Genomic DNA, 23,553 nt, shown 5'->3' with positions numbered 1-23,553 from the left:
TTCCAAATAAATGCTCAATTTAAAAAAAAAAATTATTCAGGACTCAAAGAACTCTAAGCAGACCAGGCCTTGATCCTAAAACCACTTACATACACTGCTTAACTTTTTACATGCAGCAATAAATCTACCTGACAATCAATTGTTCTCATAGCTCAAGTTAAGCGCTCATGGATAAAACTTTCAGATGGGCTAAAGTGACTTAGGGACTTTTGACAATATGTAGGTACCTACATAACTTTTGCCCTGTGTTTGCAGGTTAGAGCTCAGTCTGCACATGAAGTAAGTGGGTAGGAGGTCAGTGGTATGAGAAACCATTAAAAGATTAATGGACAACACTGTAATAAGGTTTTAAATAAGTGGCCTTTCAAGTTAAAATGACTAATGTTAAATTGTGGAGTGTTTGTACGTGTGCACTAAATACTTTTCATGAGAACAGGAAGTGCAAATATTGAATAAATACAGTATAAACCCTAAACATATTTACAAGATGAACTGGTCTGACTTAAGCATTTTAGTTATGTGGGCATGAATTCCATAATATGCATTTACTGTAGGAGTGGAACCATTCCAGTCCAGCTCGTTACCTTTTTCTAGTATTAAACTAGAGAAAATATTGTGACTCAGTCTCACGGTGACACCATTCTTGTTATTTCTCCATCACTTTGTGAATGAAGGGTGGGGATATCAACTGAAATTTCAAATTATGGTCACAATTCCATCATTTTGAGACTTTAATTCATATTAGTAAAGTTGAGTCTGATTTTCGTACAGCTTCTACAGTTCCACTAAAATTGCAGCTCATCATTTAAATATACCTTTATGGTCAGTTTTACTAGTTGGGCTATACTTACAATTAAGATGACTAAACATAATGGGGGGGAGGGTTTTTTAAATGGACTGGAATGTCTTGGAATAAGGGAGTACGTATATAAATAATGGACAACTTAACTCTCATACTTTAAAAATTGTTAATTTATATTGAAAAATCAAATTTTACAAAATCTACCTGAGTTCAAAGTTATTCAGATTCATATGTCTAGAGATCTGGAGTTTATGAAAAACTTGGTGAGTTAATACAGTCTGCTATAACTGAAAATGCCTGGTATCAACAGCAGAAATTTCTCATTCTAATTTCTTGCTAGTTTACCTGCCCCTTCTCCTCCCCCCCCCCCCCCCCACAAAGTCAATTCATATTACATTTCCAGGGAAGCCATTAACCTTTTGTCCAATGGCAAAATATGCATCATGTCCTTAATTATTTTTACAACAGTTAATTATAAAGCCTCTTTCCCATGCATATGTTAATTTCTTGATCAACTTAAATATATCCAACACTTATAAAGTAGGGAATAAAATTCTGGAAGCTCAGTAGCACTGGGTATGTTCCACAGCAAATCAATTCCCCTCCCCTCCCCCTATCCCTCCAAGCTTTATCATTAGCAGGCTGTTTAATTGCACAGTGTGGAAATTCAAATCTCACTGAAATGGACTCTACATGCAGTGCACACTGCAAAGCCTCTGGATGCCTTAATTTCAGAGAAGAGTTCTAAGAATGTAGCCTATAGTAAAGTTCATCAATGGCTGAGGCAAAACAAATGTCTCACAATCCTACAGAGCCTCTCGTGTCCAGAAGGACAATTGGTGTGGTTAAAGGTTTGTAGGATTAGGCTCTACCATTGCTTGACAGTCGGTTTATAGGAGAAACATCAGAATGACAGTCTGCAGCACCTGTTTCTTTGTTCTGACTGTTCCATAGTTTGTTACACTTTCTTCATTCTCCGTTCCAGTTCATGCTGGTGCTTAATAAGCCGTTCTATTTCTGTTCCTAGTGTCTGCAGATTTTCCTTTGAAGAAAAGAGGAGGGGCAACAAGAGGGAAAGATCAGTAGATGCACCATACAATATTGAATTTAAATTACCACTTGCCATTAATATGAGTGGACTGCAACCTGAAAATAGCATGCTCACTTGGCAGTGAAATGGTGGGGAAGAAACCCTTCTCTCCCTGCATTATTAGTGAATGGGATGCTCTAAAGGAAAGTATCTTTCTTATAGATTTTAGGATTCTACTGAGCATGTCAAAGTTATACTGCTTCAGTTCAAAACTAATAAATATACAAAAAGATACAGACAGGGAATCAGAGCAGTTTATAGATACATTCCTTACTAATTGTTAGTCATGAGCCTAGTGGTAGGAGAATCATCCCCATTTTACACACACACACACACACACACACACACACACACCCTCCAATCTGTACAGAAATCAGAACGTGCGTCTCTAGAGCATATTTTTGCTCTCATTGAGTGCTATTGATATTACAAGACAAATCATAGTGACTTAATCTCTAAAGAGACCTCTTCTTTGGTACTTGTGTTCAGGGCAGTATTTATTTAAGAGCAAAAAAACTGACTCCTAGAATGAAAGGTACTCACTTTCAGTGTAATATTTTTTAATAAAGTATCCTCTAGCACAGCCTGTAGCTTTCTATTTATCTCTAGCGAGAGTTCTAATGTGAGCCCGCTGTCTGCGGGATGCGATGTATACAGGGATGCCATGATGCCACCGCGCCTGCTCAAATGGACTTTGTTAAAGTCCGAGGCTTCTGAGGATAACGTGCCGGCTTCTTCCCGCAAAATGTAACTCTGAATAATTCTGGAAAAAAGAGAGTGAAACTGCAGGTGTTGAGTTATAAATACTTCCTACAAAGAATCCTGTTCTATACTATATTTGGTTTACAACAAAATAGATCTTCACATGCATGATCTCAAGAGCAAAACGGGGATACAAAACTCCAGACTTAGAAGGGTGCGATCAGATGGGGGAGATGGCTGAAGCCATTTCTTGCCCCACATAGATTAATCTTTTTTCCACACATTAACAGCAAACATCACCCAAAATTAAAGATTTCCAGGGTCCACCCATAAGGAGGGACCAAGGGTGAAATCCTAACTCCCATTTAAGTCAATAACAAAGCTCCCACTGCCTTCAGTGGGGTTGGGATTTCACCCCAAGAGTATGCTTAGTGACAAAAAACCACCCCAGTACTGAAGGCCATGACTTTAGCAAAGGACTAAGCTCCTTGAGGAAAGGGGCCATCTTTCTTTTTTGTATTTGTACAGCACCTAGCACAATGAGGTCCTGGTCCGTGAGTGGGACACCCAGATGCTAGAAAAAGCAAATAAATAATAAAAGGGTGTGAACTGCAACTGTAACAGTTCTTGGAGACAGAACTTTATTATGTGCTTTGACTAGAATCCAAAGTATTTCCAGAAAAGGTTCTGTCAGTTTTATTAGCAGAAAAATTGAAGGGTGGGATTTTGCAAAGCATCTGAGTGACTCAAAAGCACAAATCCCCCAAAGTTGCAAGCTGTGCAAATGTAATTCAACACCCTTCTGCCTATGCATTATAATGTAGTTTTTAATTACATGATCACAAGACTTTTCCACAGTCCCCTGCCTCATTGTGTGCACAGGATGGAGCTGTTCTGGAGATAAATAAGAGCTGTGTAGTTAAGGAGACCCCTGCCTTGTCTGGTGAAGTTGGAAGGTGTGCAGTGACGGAGGCAAGGGATGACAGGAAGATAAAGAATGGTGTCCTAGGTAAGTCAGCTGAATGCTATCCTGGATAACTGGATACCCTACCTCTGCCACAGAGTTCTTTTGTGAGGGTGGGCAAATCATTTAATCACAATTTTCACAGATGGTTACTAATTGTGTGTTCCTCATTTCCTGGATACTATGCGAGACGATTTGCAGAAATGTTGAGCACTCATCCCTGCAACTGAAGTCACTCGCGGCCGTGTTTTGAATGTCTAAAGTGCTACATGATGCTAAGTACTCAAACGCTCGGGCCTGACTTTTCAAATTGGACACTAAGACCAGTAGGCACTGTCAACCATGCTCTCAATTCCCATCTGTAAAAGGGGGATAATATCTCCTCTTCTCACAGGGATATTGTAAAAACACACTGAAGTTTTATGAAGTATTCAGCTACTGTAGTGACGAGCCCCTTAGAAAAGCTAATGAGGAAATTAACAATTGCGTCTTCAGAGCAGGGTTTGAATATTGTGCACTAAATAAGGCCTAGGGCCACTCACTGAAAAGAGAGAGGATAAAATAAAATACTGAGTAGCTGCTTATTGGGTGAGCACTGTCCGTCTTGCTCAGATTGAATCTGCGCTGATTCAATTTACATGAAAGGCAGTAATTACTGAGAGTCAGAAAATTGCATTAGGTTTCTGAAAGTTTTTTTTTTTTTCCCCAATTAGTCACTTTTAAACCATGGCTGCTTTTCAGAACAGCCTGTATTTTTATACATAAGGCACCAAAACACATTACTTGTTTTTAGTATGTTTTTGAAGTGCCATATTTATTACTAATTGTTTGGCTTTGTTACACTCTGAATGAGCCAGCTTGTTTAGCATTTTGATTGTAGTAGTGCCTAAGCAACCCAGTGAGGGATCAAGGCCCTGTGTTACAAGGTACTGTACTAGCACTACAGAGGGTCCCTACCCCAGGGAGCTCACAAGCTATGATCTTTTATGAGACACCATCTAATGAGATGGCATCACCATAATAGATGAGTGCATGTGATAATGGTTAGATTTAATAGCAAACATTCCTTCAAAAAAGGTGAGTATACGCCAACTTCCTCCCCAGGACCCCCAGCAATACTGAACGAGCAGATCTTAGACAGGAACCTAGCCAGTAGGCTAAGTGACAGGAGAGCCTATAGCCTGCACGGCATGGAGAAGAGAAAACTTATATTGTATACTAAAGATGGATGGGCTTTGGCTCAGATTTTATTAGACTAGGCATCAATTATCATTTCTTATTTGTATTACAGTTGCACCCAAAGGCTCCCATCAGGAGTTCTACTAGCCTCTGCATCAACAGGGGACCTCTCAGCATAGAAGTGATACATCACAAGCAGCATCTTTTTGAGAGGGAAGAGCGTGACTCTCTATACCAGAGTCACACCTCAAACAGCCAGAGGGCGTCACTGTTAAAGCAGAGAGAGGCACTGTTGGCAAGGTGAGAGCCTGCAGCACTGGCAGCTCCTGACAAGTTCAAGGAGCAAATGGGACTAAGTCACAGATCCAGGGCCTTCCATTTGGTACTGCATAGTGTAGTAGCTGTTCACAGAAAATAAGGTCTGCTGTGGTTGCAATCGTTTTATCATTTAACATTTTTCTATCAAGTTAATTTTGTGCATTATGTAAGAGTCAGAGTGTTCTGGTGCAGGGCAGTAATTGAGAGCCAAGACTACGTGATCCAAATGTCATACATACTTGGTTTTTTTCCTGATTTCCTCCACCAGTTGCTTAATGTGATCTTCCATGAATTCCATCTTTTCATTTTTCCGAGCATGAGCCTTCTGTAGTCTTACTATTCTCTCAATCAGGACAGCCTTGTCCACTTCTGGGAAGCTATCCACAGCTCCTGAAGATCCAGTATTCTCAGGCGAGCGATCGTCGTTGCTGCTTCGAGCGTTAAGGGACCCTACCAAACAGTCACATGTTTATTAGAACACACACAGTTTCCAAGTACACTATTCCATCTCATCACAAAAGCAATAGCTCCAGACCGTGCCCAAATATTTTCTTAATAAAATGTTGATCTGTTTAGCTACTCATGGAGTGGCTGCACGTAACTAGTAGCATTTTCACTATATAGGTTCAGACAATGGTAAACCCCTCACTGTGAACACAGCCATACTGGAATAAAGGTGCTTCCATCAGTATATAGCCTATTTCTGTACAAGAACCTTTATACGGATAAAACTCTGCCCACGCTAGAGAGTTGGATTAGCTCAATTGTATTGTGTTCTAAACAGAGATAGTTAAACCTTTACCAAAAAACTGTGTATAGACCAGTGAAACTATTAAATACAAGAGTGCTGCAGGGTTAACCCCTTTCAGGTTGATAGCAGGAAAAGTACCGAGAAGCTCTGGAAGCAACTTTAAAAGTGACAGGGTGGAGAAGGATTATGAACGGAAAAGAAAGGGCTACATATCTCAAACACAACCTTATGGACTAAAGGTACATCAACTCTGATATAATTAACATTTTAAAACAATATGATATTGATCAGGTAAATAAATGCCAATGATACTGCAGAAAAAAAATTATTTTTCTTCATGGTAGAACAACGAAGAAATAAATTTTACACAAGCACACTAATGCCTGTAAATATGCCAGCTGATTTACCATTTACACAGTGCCAATTGTCAATTAGTGCAATTAATTAAATAATGGAGGCAACTACTGATTTTTGTTTTGCCTTTGGCTACATTTAAAGTGTCATCTAAGGTACCTCCACAGTAAGTTCAAAAAGACAGGAGTAAAAACAAACTAGACTGTCTATAATAAATAAGAACACAGGGCTTCAATTACATTAACAAGTGCCATTATTAGGCCTGAGACCCCTCTATCTATATTAAGGTTTTGAACCTCAATGAATTCCCCTGACTTTGCAACATGAGAAAGATATTACTTTCTCTCAGTTATACATACATTGACTTTTAGTTAAGGATTACTCATATGGGCAAGCACGGCAGTTATCAGGTTTACGTATCTCGAGACTCAAAGAAAAAGGGAGGATAGCAAGTGAAAATGGACCCCAGGATTTTTGCCACCAAGACTGACAATATTCCATAAGTCCTGGTGCTCTACAGGAGAAAGTTTTGTTGAAGTGTTAACAAGAGCCTTGTTCAGAAGTACATAACCCACAGAAATAACCAACAACTATTAAAAAAACAAACACCCTAAATCTGTGCCAGTAAAATAAGTTTGAGTTATTGAAAACTGAACAGTGAAGGCAGAATTGTTGTTTGTTATGTTACCTGATGAGCTGGAACGACTCCCCATACTGCTAACTTCTTTATCACAGCTGCCATTTTCAATCTGATCCAATTTCCTTCGTGCTAACAAGAAAACATGATGAGGGTTACCAAAATGGGGAAAAAATCTTAAGGAAATGGAACCCACACATACACACCACCCCAATCCACCAGGAGCTGAGACAGTTTTCTTTAATTGCCAAATCATCCATGTAAGAATACTAGTGACAAACAAACCATGGGAATATTATTAAGTGCTTGGTCTAATGCCCATTGAAGTCCATGGGCTTTGGACCAGTCCTCAAGTGAAGAGGTAACACAGAACATGTGTTGGGTTGTCTTGAGCTAATATTTAAGCTATGCTTCATCATTGATATGGCATGCTATTTAAATAGCAATGAGTGATGTGTAACAGCTCTGCTCTCTGGAAATCAGTTATTCTGTGACTGCTATCACTACTGGGAGCAGACAGCAGTGTCTGTGCCCAGATGTTGAATAGTGCTGGGAGAAGAAATATGAGCACGTGTGTTCATACCTGTATAAGGTAAACAGAATGTCCTCTCCCAATATATGAATAGTACACAACAGTTATGTTTTCACCTAAATTCCGAACACCTCATTAAGTCAAACTGCACTCTAAATTCAGAGCACGTGCACTTCTGAATTATAAATGTTAACTTCCCGAAACTACAAAATTAATAATCAGTCTCTATGCATTTATACATTTAAACAGATAAATCACTTCCTTAAAATTAAACAACAAATGCCACCACCAACAATTCTGGCTACAGTAGGCATTTAGAAAGCTTCTCATGCATCTTAAATAGCCTTCTGTATAGTGATCAGAAATCACATGTATCTGGTTACCATGGATGAAGTCTCAATTGTCACTGCCATTTGACTTCAGCTAAAAGGATATTCTATGAATACCAAGAATGTGTAGATCCCTTCCAGTACTTTTACATTTTAATATGAAAATTACACACGTAACGTGCAAGCAGTTTACTGCCTATGCGATTCATTTATGGCCCAATCCGGCAAGCCCTCCATCCACAAATCTCCTATTTGATACAAAGAAGACCTGCAAGTATTGCACCCTAAGAGAATATACAGATGCAGGCAGGAATCCTTCTCTAATAGTGTATGCTGGGAGTGAGGAGGACTATGTTAGTACACTCTAGCGCAGGGGTTCTCAATCTTTTTCTAAGCTCCCCACCCCAACATGCTATACGAACTCCATGGCCCACCTGTGCCAGGGCTGGCATTAGGAGGTAGCAAGCAAGACAACTGCCTGGGGTCACACGCCATGGGAGGCCCTGCAAAGCTAAGTTGCTCAGGCTTCATCTTCAGCTCTGGGTGGCAGGACTCAGGGTCCTGGGCTCCAGAACCATGAGGTGGTGCTTTGGCTTTCTGTCCTGGGCTCCAGCGAGTCTAACACTGGCCCTGATTGGCAGATCCCCTGAAACCTCGTCGCAGTCCCCCAGGGTGCTCCTGGACACCTGATTAAGAACAACTACTCTAGTGGACACAGGACTAGATCTGAGGGGGACGTGAAAAAGTTTCAACCTTGCTGAAGTTGCTTGGTGAGGTCTTTAAGATTTGCCACATGTTTACGCTTTTGAGTAACTAACTCGTCTTTTAATTCATCTACTTGAGTGTTCAGTGCTGTTTGTTCTTTCTGTTGAGAAGCCAACTCTGTCTGCAGGGTCTGGACTTCATGTTTGCGTAGTTCTTCCTCCTTTTGCAGTTTGTTTGCCTGAAATTTACAATAAAAAACAAACAAACATACATCTAAAATCACTAGACATAACCATATGCTTAACGTCAACATCACCACTGCTTTGCACCTATCCTTCATCTGAGAATCTCACATTTTATGAGCCATTAATTAAGCCCAATACCACCAGTGCGGGATAGCCCAAGGGAATAAACAGGGTGTACTACTTATTCCAGAATTTAGCCCAGTACAGAATAAGATTTAAGCTCCAAAAATAATCCAGTTTGTAACTTTTCAAAATATATGTGAAAACAACCTATCTGCACACAGTAAAATGGAATCATCATTATGAGGCTATTAGTAATAATTTTTATTATAGCCACAAAATTATTCTTATAGCTGATGGGAGAATGCAGATATAAGCACAAAGGCTGCTCTAGGTTGATTTTAGAAAGTCATTTTACGAAAGGACCTCCAGTTGTGGCACACTTGATACACAAAATCAAGCTGCAATCCTGCAAATGCTTACACAAGGGAGCAGTCCGACTGAAATCAAAGTGGGCCTGTTTAAATTATACTGTTAAATATGACAGGAGTACCTCTGCACAATGGGAGGAGCCTAAAAGAATTCTAGTCTTCCATATGACAAACAAGTTCTTTAAACATGAATGATTTGCAGAAGTCAGTTTCATGTGTGAGTTAAATCCTGCTGGGTATAAAAACTGGATTAAGGCAACCCATGGCCCTACGCATGCTGTGACCTTGGCCCCCTGCTATGACTCCAACCCCACTGCCCTACTTCTGTGCTGAGACCCCATCCTTCCTCTACCTAAATGACGAGGGCTGAAGTCAACTCTCGCCTCCTAGAAAGGCAGGAGAAGCAGCAGGGTCCGTCTCCAAGAGCAGTGGGTCTTCCATTGACACATACAGGGCAGTTCACACATCAGAGCTATGGTTCTATGGAGTCTGCAGGCTCAGGCAGAAGTTTTTGGTTACATTCAGATCACATTTCCAAGCTTTTATTCACAACCACAAGGGCTAGAAACTAACTTTTTAAACGAAAGCTGAAATTTTGCACTCGCTATGACACTGCAGGAGCTGGAGCCTCGGCACAGACCTTTGAGCCTTTGCCTTAATCCAGCCCTGATCAGATAATCTATTAGTACAAAATCCATCTGCATGTCATACTCACCAGATCATCTTTAGTCTGTCTCACATGGTCCAGCTGACTCTGTAACTCTCTTTCACTGTAGGTAAGCTTATCGAGCTGGGTCTGTAAGAAGTTGGTTTCAGACTGCAGCTGTGCATTCTTACTAGTTAGTTTTTCAGTGAATACAAGCAGCTCAGATTCTCTTTTCCGACTGCCTTCAATATCTTTTTGGAGATCAGTAATCAGAGAGTTCAGACTATCCAGTTCTTCTTTTAAAGTGTCGATTTCTTGTTCATCTCTACCAAAACAAGTGTATGCTTTAGGGGTGACTTGAGGTTAAATACATCAAATGTGAAAATAATGAATATTTATCACAGATATGAAATGGCTTTCAAACTCCAAGCCATTTCATATCTGTAACAACAACATCTGAAAAGTATTTCTTATCTCCAAGCTGTTAGTGATCCCAATCATATTACTGCTGGGTGAATTCTGTGCCACTGCACATGCACAGAATTCATGTCCCCCACAAATTTTTTTGCTTTCCTGCAGAAAGATGATTTTCTAACAGGGAAGCAAATAGAAGCTGAAAGAGCAGTCACACACCACTCCCTAGCTGCGCAGGTACATCATTTCAGGCACCCGGAGCAGCCAGTGGAGAGGTAAATCACTGCAAGTTTGGAGCACCCCAGCCAGTGGCTCTTACCCTGAGCCGGGATCAGCTGCTAGTCATGACTGGCTGGAGGCAGGAGAGGATGGGACTTCCTCTTCCCCTGCAAGGAGCAGCTGGCCTGTGTCAGACCCACCCCCAGAAACCTCCCCCAACTGCAGAAAGCTCAGCATCCTCCCATGCTTCCTGCCCCCATCACTCCTCAGCTGCAGGGGGAAGGGTAACTGTACGCAGAGCTGCTCCCCAATCCGCCAATCCCCATGCATCCAGACCTCCCATACCCAGACACCCCTGCCAAGCCTCACCCCATACACCCAGAACCCCCTTAGCCCTCCATACTCGAACCCCACCACACTGAACCTCAACCCCTGTATATGGAGCCCCGTGCACCCAGACCACCCCCCACTGAGCTCCCTGCACTCAAACCCCAACCCTGATGAGCCCCACCCTCCTGCGCCCCTACATCCACCCCTCCACTGAGCCCCAACACTTTTGCCTGGAAGCCCCTGCAGAGTCCCATTGTACCTGCATTCAGAACCCGCCCAGAGCCTCTTTGCATCCCAATCCCCCCACACCTAGACTCCCCACTATGCTGCCTGCATCCAGATTGTCCCACACAGAATCCTCTCATTCCACACCTGGATCTCCCACACTGAGCACCCCCACACTTAGATCCTGTCTGGTTGAGCCTGCCTGTCCCACACCTGGTGCACCTGGCGCAGAGGGCCAGGGCCCCATGGTGTTTTGGGGGCAGGCCTAGGCCTTGTGCTGTGTCAGGCTCGGGTGCAGCCTCACCATTGAGTCCGTGTCCCCGGGGTGGGTGGAGAGGCTGCAAAGTGATCTCCCACCTTCGTGCTGCCAGTGGCCTGCACTCCCCACTGCCATGCTGGAGCCTCTGCATGTATTTATTGACAAATAAAACTTGCAGAATTTTGCAGAATTTTAAAATATTGAGCACAGAATTTTTAATTTTTTGGTGCAGAATGCCCTCAGGAGTATCATATCCCTGATAACGACTAGTAAATATAGGAGTCTGAATGCTATATGAATTTAAAAATTCCATTTCATAACAGTAATACAATATTAAATCGACCCTGATGGGGGATTCACCTCATCAGAGTTCAAGTGGCTGCCTCCCCCTGCCAAAGTGTTCTACCAGTTTCAAAGCACTGCAGGGGCTCCATAAGAAACGTGATAGAGGAAGCCTGGAAGATAAGATGAATCCAGTGCATTCTCCATGACCCCAGCCCAGCTCCCATGACTAGCCTTGCCTATTCTGTAGGCCACAGCGCAGTAAGGTTTGCATGCACATGTCTAATCCAAAACCTCAGAATGTGATATCCCAAACTTTGGGGAGATTTAGAATCTGAATTCAGATCCAAGTTTTGCAACTGACCCCTATTCTTTACAAAGACTATGCCAAAATCCCAGATCCGAGTGTCTTGTGAAGTCTGGAAGGGTGGGTTCAAAAAAATCTGGATCCAAATTTTGTAACTTAATTCAATTCTAACCAATTTATTGGGCTTAACTTTAGTCTCTTTGGGGGACTATGGTGTGGTGCATTTTTCCTTAATTATCATTTGTCATTAAGATGTCAACTACAATATGCTCCTTGACTGTGCTAGGTGGTTGACTACCCATCAATCACCATTAATAAAAGCACAGAATGAGAAGATCTATTTGAAAACTTGTGTGAAGTCATAGGGCTTGATCTAAAGTCACTATGAAGTGAAACCACTCCGAATTTTGCAAGAGGCATTTAGCAACTTGCAAAAGTAGTAGCTTATGGGGTTAATTCTGCCAGTCTTTCCCAGTTAACTAGCTTGAATTTTCTACAGGAATGTTTTCATACTTTCTCCTTATGGAAGCAGAGCACCTGTATTATGAACAGGACCATTCTGATTTATATCAATTCAATACTTCGCCTGTCATGTCAGTAATCAATGGGTAACTAAACTTCTTCACAAACTTTTGGGAAATATTAGTAACTACATAAATGCATCCTCAGTAAGTAAAAACCTCCCAATCTTTTCATGCTTTTTTTGTTACCACAAAAACATCTAAATCTTACCTAAGTGATTTGTTGCCATGCATTCATATGGTATTTGACAATTCTTTTAGACCCAGGTATTACCATAACAATCCTCCATAATAACTTAGTTAAGACATCAGCTGTTCTCTACATTAGGAAAGACCGAATTTTAGGTCACTGACTATTACATGGTGAAATATTTCATTTCATTCTAATTCCAACTAAAGCAAAAATCTAATAGTGATTTATGATTTTTCAAAGCAGACAGCTTTCCTTCCATCCGGTAGATTAGTCAAGAGTTTTGAGTTAACCTCTATGGAGAAAAGTCACAGCACTATATCATCCTGTCCCAAATTTATAACTTTTCTTCTTTGATATAAAGAGGATGAAAAAATTTGCTCTTAAGAGGTATATTTAATAGAAACACCTTTGCTTTCTCACAGGAGAAGTCACTTTTCTATTCTGATCACATTTTCTACAAAGATTTGATTTATAAATAGTTTACAGAGGGTTAATGAATGATTAGATGTGTTAATATATGATTAATTCTCAGACTGTTTTAGAGTCCAAAAAGGTGCTTATAACTAACTAGCTAACTAATACCTTCTAGTGATGCATTTATAAAGCCACCTATGACACACATTACTCCGGTATGTACTATACTTAAAAATATTTATAAATGGAATCTTAATGTAAAATGTGACCTCTATTTCTGATGTAGCTACCTCAAACAAGGCAGAGTTGTCTTTCTGGATTACTAGGGCAGCTCTCTCATCAGTCAGCAGCACATACTTACTTCCCTTACAAAAAGAAGGGAAGAAACTTCCACTATACTCAATGAAGACTTCCTCAAGCACGAGAGTACTAAAGGCCTCACTCTGCTGGTAGGAAGGAGGTTGGCACTGAGAGAATTACAACATGATACTTCTGCAACAGGGTACTGGTTTCTTCTCCCTGCCGCCAGGAATTGGATCTCAGCATTAAGGAATGTTCTCTGACCATGCTGCTTTTCTTATAATACCAGATTAAATACAATTTATGATTTTTTTTTTTTTCAGTTCTACAAAACTAGATCTAAGGTTACAACATACAGATAGATGTTCAGGAGAATCCCAACAGGAGACTGGCATCTAAGCCACAATGTTAAAGGACACCTCAAAAAGTTTTGTTTTTTTTTTAAACGAGGTTGCACTACTTTATTTTTGTTTGTTTAGTATACAAAAAGGCAGCCTGAGAGTTTGGGATTTTTTTTTTGTTTTGTTTTCTACCACAGAAATATGAATAATGTCACAGCTGCTCTTTCTTGCCTTTTATGGAGAACTTCACTGTCCTCCCCGTCCCTACCCCTGAGTAGGTCATGTGCATTGCGTGCAATCACACTTTTAATGGAAGGGGCACGATGCTGAATCTTCAGTGAAGATGTCCTGTTAGACACTGAGGCTGAAGTGATGCCAAAAACAAGTTTTAGGAACATACTAAATATCTCTTTCCCCTCTGAGTTGCATTTGTGATATTATTTCCTGAGTCCTCCAGTCACTATAGAGGAATCTAGCTTGGACAAGACCTGAACTAATGTAAAAATACCACCTCTCTCCCCAGTAAGGGAGAAAAGAGCAAGTCAAAACCCCAACCAAGTTACATGTACTTATTATATCGCAAAAAAGGTGCAGGCCCATTTTGAGAAATTTCTCTGCAGGTAACTTTAAGATGTCCAAGTCACACTGCACTTAAAGAAGAAATAAAATCACTAGGCCATCATGCGGATCCATTTTTGGATGAACTCAAATGCATTCTCCACACCTATTCATAATTTTGAAAATGAAGCCCTACTCTTATAAAACTAGATAACTGAAACCTGGCATTATCCACATTGCTATAAGCTGCGCCCTCTCTATGGCCGTAGTATGGTAACTAGTAGCATGGTGACCATAGTGCTAGTTTGGTGGCCCCAAAAAGTATGGTGGGCTGGGGAATGTTAATGATTTATTGCCTCCTTTGTCTCATTCTCTTCTATGCTAATACAGCCAAGTATCTTGTTTGCTCTTTTAGAGAAACATAATACAATGAATTATGGCAGTACACTGGGTTGAACTCAGCTATTTTCCTTACACTAACCCCATTTATATTTCCAGTTCCTCCCATACCCTTTGGAGGAGGCTGTTTTCCCACTGCACATTTCTAACGGTGTTGTTTCACTATGATTAACAACAACAACAAAAATCCTAAAGGCCATAAGCCGGCATGAAGCAGTTTGGGCATGTTAGGGTAGAATACCCTGCAGCCAGCAACTTCATTATACAGAATACGCAAGTGTTATTTAAAACACTACCCTCGCAAACCAGAGCAGTTGTTATACAATCTCCATTCAGACAAACTCCAGCAAAGGTGATTAAAACAAAATTCAGAGCAAGGCTACAACTTTCTCTAGCTACTTTTATGCTAGCAGATGCTCCCTATCCTGCAACTGGCCACCCACCTGCAATTTCTGTCACTGCAGGGTTGGCCTCTTCTAGATCAAGCACTAATAGCACCGACCAATGTGTATTTTGCCCTGTGTATCTATAAAATACACTAAATATTAATGTAAATTTAAATGCAAAAAATTAGAAAGCCCTGCTTTCCCTTCTTCCTCCCGTCCAACCTAATGAAATTCTTGTCAAATATTTGTTCAAACATCAGCAGAGGAGGAGGAGGAAAAATGTATTAGCCCTCCTGTAGTTGAGGAATAACTGATATTGATCGAGGTGTAAATTGAAGGTGTCAGACTGACTGACTGACGTTTTCTAGAAAAGACTGATGCCAAGATGTTAATGGGAGCCAAGGTCTATATAAGGAACTGAAAACGTTTAGTTGTATAAACTGTAAGGAAGCAGATAATTGATGAAATGCTGTTCAACTTCACATGACGATTGCTTACAAATTCCGCAGGCACATGCGGATGTTTCTGTTTAAACGATGGTCATCTGCCTCCATTTATGCAACATTGTCAGAATCCATGAAAATGGATAGTATGTGTTTTTGCTCTAGTTCACATGTACCGTATGGAAATATGATTATGCTCAGACATTGCTCTGGAATGTCTGTGAGCCACAGTCTCCTCTAACTTACAGGGGTATAAATCTGTATGAGCTACATAGCACTTAAATAAACTACACCACTGTCAAACTGGTGCAAGTGAAAGGAGAATCAGCTTGTCTGCGCCTTCACTTCCTTGAAGCAATGGCATTTGTTACAGCTGAACTGATGCTAGGGTTTTTATTCACAGAAATGCTCATAAGTATTAGTTAATATAATAATTTAATGCATCATATGTTAAAAAAGATTTGTTAAGTTTGTATTTTTATAATATCTTAATTTATCCATCACATTCAGAGAGGGCTGATCTTCCCAGCTCAGCAACCTCTCCCCTTCCTACCGCCAAAATACTGGAGACACTGGCTCCATTTCTCTCATCCCTTCAATAAAATGAGCGTTGGCTGATTTCCCTGAGCGGAGGCTGTCCAGAGTCAGCAGTAGAACGAGCATCTATCAGTAAATCTCAGTGTTATACAACCTATTACCATCCACCGTCAGAGCTAGCTCTAGGGTTTTTGCTACCCCAAGCAGCAAAAAAAAAAAAAAAAAAAAAAAAAAAGCGCGATGGCAATCAGCTCTACTGCCTAGAGCCAGCCCTGTCCACCATACACCATATCTGTCACTTTTACTGAAATCTATTAAATGATTAGGGACCAGCAACTGAATTCATCCCTATTGGAACACTACCAAAGTCAATGGAGTTACCACAGAGATTACATTTTGCCCTGTACTATTTCAAAGGTAATTTGTTACAGCTATCAGTTAACCCTAGAACTGTCAGGTTTCAAAGTATTGCTCTTGGGTGCCTGTAAGACTAAATAATTTATAAAGGTTCTACAAGGAACATGCCACAGCTGGGAGAAGATACAGATTCTCTGAGTACACCCCCACGTTCAGTACATTGTAAAGGCAGCAACACCTTTAAAGCATAGAAATGCTCCAGGTCTAAAACAGAAATCTGTATCATCAAATACATTCTTTAAAATCTTTAGTTTATACCTTTGATGTTGCTCCTGCAGCTTATCTACAATTTTCACTCTATCCAGTAAATTCTGAATCTCGGCCTTCTGCCGATTAATAATTTCTTTGTACTTTGATAATTCATCTTCTGTTCTCAACCGTTCATCCTCCAGACACTTTACCTAAGTGCAAAAGAATATAATCTTAATTGTAAATTAGTTATTTTCCTGCCAAACTCAGAAGATAGTACGTGTCATCCAATAGATCTAAAGCTCTAACCACAGTTATGGTAGTACTCCCTCCCTGGTTTTGAACAATGTATAAAGACAGATGCAAAACTATTTCACAGATCAAAAAGCTAAAATAGCAGTTCAGTCACATAAAAAACATAACAGCTATAAGAATTAGCTTCTAAAAATGGTCACATCATACCAGCTTTAAGCAGGGATAATGCCATCCCCTTCAAAAGATTCATAAACCCACACATATGGGTGGACCCAAGCCAAGCTGCAGTTTCATCTTCCTACAGTTACCAAGGCCAACCCACGCCATGGTCACCATGCTTCTGTTTAAGAACTGAATGTTTCTCCCTACAGAGCTAGTCCATGCTGCTCTTGAACTGGCCAACAGATTGATAGACAGGTTGCTCATCGGTGCTGTGTGGCGCTTCCTCACAGCTAGTACACTCCCAAAATGCAGCTGTACTCTGATCTCTTACATGGCAATATATTGTGCTGGCACAACACCTTTGGGCCAGCACCACTAGGGAAAAAAAATCTCTGTGCAATGATCTGTATATTGCACTTAGAGGTACATACAGAAACACCCCCACACAGATAGTGGTGATCTATCATGAACTTCTGGCCTCCAAACCTATACTCTGCACACTGACCTACCTATACCAGGACAAATGCTAACATTTCAAGTCTCCAAGAATACTAGCCACTCTTTAAAAAACAAAAAACGAACAAAACAAAGTCTCAATATGTACAATGCTCTCCCAACTGATGCTGCTCTAAGACTCAGATTCGTTATTTATTCAGTCCTGCACCTTTCTGTTGACCTTAATGGGGGCTTGATCAGGACCTATACAATTAGAAAACCAGTTATAACAAGTTACTCAAGTCCAAAGGAGTCACTGCAATGGGTTGCAAAGGTTTCTCACAAAACTGGATGACTGGGCAATAAAATGGCAGTTGAAATTCAATGCCGATCAATGCAAAGTAATGTCCATTGGAACACATAATCCCAACGATACATATGAAATGATGGGGTCTAAATTAGCTGTTTCCACTCCAAGATCTTTCTTGAGGCATTGGGATAGTACTCTGAAAACATGCGCTCAACACGCAGTTGCTGTCAAAAAAGCCAACACAATGTTAGGAACCATCAGGAAAGGGATAGATAATAGAAAAAAATTAATTATATTGCCAATGATATAAATCCATGGTATGCCCACACCCCTGGTCACCCCATCTCAAAAAATCATATATTAGAAATGGAAAAGGTACAGAGGAAGGCAACAAAAATGATTAAGGGCATGGAACAGCTTCCACGTGAGGAGAGATTAAAAAGACTGGGACTATTCAGCTTGGAAAAGAGACAATAAAGAAGGGACGTGACAGAGGTCTATAAAATCGTGACAATGTGGAGAAAGTGAATAAGGAAATGTTATTTACTCCTTCACATAACACAAGAACCAAAGGTCACCCAATTAATTAATTAATAGGCAGCAGGTTTAAAACAGCCTAAAGGAAGTACTTCTTCACACAACGCACAGACAACCTGTGGAACTCATTGCCTGGGAATGGTATCAAGGCCAGAAGTATAACAGGATTCAAAAAAGAGTTAGATAAATTCAAAGAAGATAGCCATTGGTTGACCTATTAGCCAAGATGGTCAGGGATACCACCCCATGATCTGAGTATCTCTAGCTTCTGATTGCCAGAAGATGGGAATGGGCGACAGGGGATGGATCATTTGATGATTGACTGTTGTTCATTCTCTCTGAAGCACCTGGCACTGGCAACTGTTGGAAGATAGGATACTGAGCTAGATGGATCATTGGTCTGACCCAGTACGGCCGTTCTTATGTTCTATCCTCCTGAAGTGTGGTACACAGGCCTTTTAAAAACAGCCTCTAGTCTAACCTGGGCAGCAGGGCATGCTGGAAAAGAAGGCTACTATATAAACCTTGTCTTCCTGATAGTAGGGGGAAACTCCAAGCAGAACTGTGGCTGTTCATGTGTTTCTCCAGGACAAAAACGTATGAAGTGACTAATACTACTGAAGAAGAAACCCTGGACATGGGAGTTCATTTATTTTTGGGCTTGGGCTTTGATTGGAGTTGTTGTTTTTTCCCCCTGGGTGAAGGAAGTGAGCTTGGGAGTTTGAGCAGTACTTGTGGCAAGCACAGGGCAAGTACTTGCTTCCTTTCCAAGGTCCAGAGTTGGGGAGGGAGGAAGCCCCCTCCATGTCATCTTCTCTCCACCAAAGCTGGATGGGAAGGTTTGTTAGGCTGTTTCAGCTGGGAAAACCTGTGATCATGTAACCTCTGGCCAGATCTTCAGCAATTATTTTGGACCCCTTTTTGTTTTTTTACATTCTTGCTTTCTATGTAAACTAGCCAGATACAATAGGATCTGTTTTCAAAATCCTTATGTTCCACCTTCAGTCTCGTGGCAAGAGAGAACTCTTTAGTTACCTTTGTTCTTAGTGTACGCAGCTCATCCATGCCCTCTTTAAATGTTCTCTTCAGGTCCTCAAGTTCTTTTATTTTGGCATAATGTACCTTTTTAAAGGGAGAAAGCATCACAACACTGTCATTTTAGGGGACACAGGATCCCCTCATCCATTGTAAGACTACACCTACCAACAGAGAACTTATTTGCTGCCTTCCTAACTGCCTGGGTTGTCTACCATGCCCATCACCATGGTATCAGAGTATATATACTTCATAACAGTTAGTAGGTGATCAGATAGCAAGTGTGGAAAATCAGCCCAGAGTCCTGTGCAAAAAATAGTATGTGATCACATAACTAATAACTGCATCATAATACATGTGCACCAGAGGCCAAATTAAAGTTGCACAGAGAACCTTAATTCTGGCATTTCCTAATTTTTGAGTGCTTGACTTTGCAACCTGAATGTTCTTTCAACATCATTTTTTGGGGGATGTAATTTCCTACGTTTTTTTCCAAAAGGCAAACTAAAAAAAAAAAAAAAAGATGTTTCATCATATTGAATCACATTGAACTCCAAGATGGATCATCAGATAGGACTGGGATATTTTCATCCACAAACAGTCTTTTAACACTTGAGCTAACAGTAAATGGTAGCAGCTGAAAGCTGTTAGGCTTTGTGGACCAGCCACTAGAGGGGGATGAGACATTTTGCCAGAGGGTTTCATAGCTATTTGTTAGACGGAAAAGGAATGTGAAGACTCAGGCCTTGTCTACAATACTGAGGTAAGTCGACCCAAGTTACACTACTCCAGCTATGTGAATAACGTAGCTAGAGTTGACATAGCTTAGGTCGACCTACTGCGGTATGTACACCATGCTACATTGACCGGAGACAGTCTCCCATCGATTTACCTTATTCTTCTCATTCCCGTGGAGCACTGGAGTTGACCAGAGAGTGCTCTGCAATCTATTTAGCAGGTCTTCACTAGACCCGCTAAATCAACCCCCCATTGAATCGATCACAGCAGCATCGATCCCTGGTAAGTGTAGACAAGGCCTGTGGAATCCTAGGTTTAATGCCAGGTTCTGAAAGGGAGTGTACTCTAGTGTTAACAGATCCTAGTCATACTGCCTATAATAAATAAATAACAAAACAAAAACAAACAGTTTACCTCCAGCTGCTCAGACTTTTCCTGCATTTGTTTTTCTAGTTCTCCCTTTGTTACTCGGAGCTTTGCATCTAATTCATTTGATTTAATTTCTTCTGATTCCTAGTTCAATTGGAAGAAATGCAAAATCAATAAATAATAATTAATTTGAGCTTTTTTAAAAAAAAACCAAAAAACTCTTTACCTATTTTACAAACACAGAAGACACATTCTTATCACTATCTGTAATTTGTACTACCACAGATAGTAGTTTTGAACATATAAAAACACATTGCACTCTAGAGAAATCTGACTCAAGATCTCACCTTTTTTCCTATTTTTTTTAAGTTATCTCTAATCATTGACATTTATAAATTTAATGGCATGACAGCTCACATAACATGCATGCATGCAATAATTTTTCACTTTATTACAATTTGAGATGAAAATAAGAAAAAAAAAATCAGATGTTAAACATATTAATTTCACCTCATGAGAAAGTATGCCTACTTGATATGTTTTTATCATTTCTTGGCAGTTTTTCCGTATTTGGTCTCCCTCCTCTTTTGCTTGAGTTAACTTTGTGGTTGCATCTTTGAGTCGATCTTTGGTTTCCTAGAAAATAAACCATGAATAACTATTTGAACCTACGGAGTGTCACAGAGCAAGATTCTGAATTAGAGGGGAAAAAAGGGAGTGATCATCAAAACGTTTTCAATTCTAATGGAGTTTCCAACTCATGATTTTATTGAGAGTCATAATATTTGCTTAGAAAGTGCTGCACCACCAACTGTTAAATCATCTGTTTATGGCTCTCCAGAACAGCAACACCACATCTCAAAAACTTCAAGTGAAAATCTGCTTTTCCCACTGTGTTCCTACGGCCATATTACCATGAGCCAAATTGAAAGCTCCCTTTGGTAACACTGAAAAAACAAGTGGCCTGTAATGGCTTACTCATTATCTCCAAACAAAAATCATGTAACTGAAAACTTCCCTGTTCAATCACAACAATTTGTTACTTCCCATCCCATCCTTCATTCGCTAACACAGTTGTAAGCTCTTCAGAACGAGGATCTAGTTGTCATATCTCTCTGTCCTTATGGCAATTCAGCTCTCTCTGTTTCTGCAATATACATATTTAAAGAGAACCAAGTGCAAGGAACCCTGTCCAGTTGCTTTCCTCTTTTCCAATCAGACTGTTACAGTTTGTGATTTAGACCATGCACACATTCTGAACTGACTTGTTCAGGAGAAGTGAGAGAAGAAATTCTTAGCAAGGATTGTAGGGTGTGTCACTCACACTGTGTTATGACAGACTGAATTAAAAGCACTCTTGCAAATCAGAGTAAAGCATAAATCATCTTGGACATATTCCAGTGTTTCTCAATCTTTTGTGCTGGCAACTCCCCTTGGATTTAAAAATAAATAAATGTGGCCTCACTATTAAGACTTGAAAAAATTGTAACCCCTTCCGTTAAATATAATTAAGCAAATAATTAATAATACTCAGAACCAGCATTAGGGAGTGGCAAGCAGAGCAACTCCCCGGGCTCCTACACCACAGGGAGCCCTGCAAAGCTAAATTACATGCTTCAGCCCTGGGTGGTGGGCTTAAGCCCAAGCCCCGCTGCCTGGGACTGAAGCATGTAATTTAGCTTTGCGGGGCTCCCTGTGGCGTGAGGCCCCAGGCAATTGCCCGGCTTGCCACCACCTAACAATGGCCCTGCACTTGCACCCTAAACCCATCCCAGGTTGAGAAACACTGATATATTCTATCATCCTTTCACATTTTCCACTTCAATATCACTATCTTTAAAGTACTATTCCAAAATCCATCTGTAGATTGCCCCAAGTTAAAAAATAACACGATTTTTTATCAATTTTATTGCTGAGTAGAACTAAAATGGCATAGCAACTATATTGGACTCATTACGATCTTATTTCATGGTGTTGCTTTACTAACCTTGTGTGAATCCATTTCAGTTTTCAATTTGTTTTGGGCCCATTTTACTTTGATCGTATGAGAACTGATTTCTTCTTTCAATTTTTCTATTTCTCGGTTGAATCTAGTGGCTTCACCTTCCTAAAAAAAGGAAAAACAACATCCACAGATTACATTTTATTGATTTTAAATCCCGATTTTTACACAGCTATTTAATGAGACTCAGACATGAGTGATAAGTACAGCTTTTCATCTATAAGGACCCAAACCTGCAAAAAACTGCATACTGTTAGCCAGATTAAGGGTTTACAGGATTGGGTCTTAAAACCTTAATTATCTATGTCTGGACTCCCAGTGAGAGACTGCCTCTCCGTCCTTGTGTGGTACTGCCACACTTGTGATCAGAGGAGATGTTCTAGCTGAAGCAACCTTGATTAATTCTGAGACAGTTTCTAGCAGACTGTTTTCCAGGAAGACTCTTACGACTGGAATTGCATAGAATGATCCATGACAGAATAGACATGGACAAGTGGCAAAGCCCCTTTTTCGTTTTGCAGGCTTAAGGGAAAGATGCAGGTTTTGGGGCCGGAAGGAAGTCAAACTATAGGAGAATATAGCAGAAAATGTGAGGTTTACTAACTTCTGTGGGTAGTCTGACAGAAGCATTGTGTAAATTGGATGTGTGACTAAATGGACAATTATTGGGAGAAAAAAGTGTAAATTGTTCCAATAATGATATGCCAACTGCCCAGATATAATGGGTCGGGTACCATTAGGCTGCACCTAAATATAGTCATTTACATCAGTCCAGGTGGGTGTAAAAACACTATCGAATCAGACTTCTATTGTTTGACACACTTTGCACTGATGTAAACGACTACACAAGGTGAAGGGCAACAGTGACTGTTGGCCAATAAATGCACACCACACAAACCACCACTCTATTTTTCTTCAAGTGAACATCAAGTGGTATTAATCAGCTAAGCATATTACTGAGATAACCTTAGATACTCACAGCTACAAACTAATATTTTCAATTAAAAAACCTGTGCATTATAATACAATCCTAGCAGCCGACAGTATTTCTGAAGTAACAGATCTACCTTAACTAAAACCGGTTTACAAAAGCACCATGTGAGGGCAGCAGAATCACTCTAACATAAAAGAACAGGAGTACCTGTGGCACCTTAGAGACTAATAAATGTATTTGGGCATAAGCTTCCTACTGTATTTTCCACTGTATGCATCCGATGAAGTGGGTTTTAGCCCACGAAAGCTTATGCCCAAATTTGTTAGTCTCTAAGGTGCCACAAGCACGCCTTGTTCT

The 23,553-nt window shown here is 40.4% G+C and overlaps 1 protein-coding gene across 3 annotated transcripts in view; it reads right to left on the bottom strand.

Annotated features, from left to right (window-relative positions):
- Positions 1-954: 954 nt before the first annotated feature.
- Positions 955-23,553, bottom strand: part of CCDC186 (coiled-coil domain containing 186) — a 53,054-nt gene continuing 30,455 nt past the window's right edge. For 2 of the 3 annotated variants that reach the window (XM_050958955.1, XM_050958954.1), the window contains exons 6-16: positions 22,248-22,367; positions 20,771-20,896; positions 20,306-20,404; positions 19,154-19,240; positions 16,489-16,631; positions 9,755-10,010; positions 8,412-8,601; positions 6,849-6,929; positions 5,295-5,505; positions 2,436-2,655; positions 955-1,844 (exon numbers count right to left, since the gene is read on the bottom strand). In XM_050958955.1, coding sequence (XP_050814912.1) covers positions 1,761-1,844; positions 2,436-2,655; positions 5,295-5,505; positions 6,849-6,929; positions 8,412-8,601; positions 9,755-10,010; positions 16,489-16,631; positions 19,154-19,240; positions 20,306-20,404; positions 20,771-20,896; positions 22,248-22,367 — 1,617 coding nt within the window. In that variant the 3' untranslated portion in view covers positions 955-1,760. The remainder of the gene's footprint in view (positions 1,845-2,435; positions 2,656-5,294; positions 5,506-6,848; positions 6,930-8,411; positions 8,602-9,754; positions 10,011-16,488; positions 16,632-19,153; positions 19,241-20,305; positions 20,405-20,770; positions 20,897-22,247; positions 22,368-23,553) is intronic. The other variant, XM_050958957.1, reaches the window with a different exon arrangement.

Source organism: Gopherus flavomarginatus, chromosome 6 (assembly GCF_025201925.1).
Source record: "Gopherus flavomarginatus isolate rGopFla2 chromosome 6, rGopFla2.mat.asm, whole genome shotgun sequence".
NCBI classification, from domain to species: domain Eukaryota; kingdom Metazoa; phylum Chordata; order Testudines; family Testudinidae; genus Gopherus; species Gopherus flavomarginatus.
This window is presented reverse-complemented; position numbering and strand designations above follow the sequence as displayed.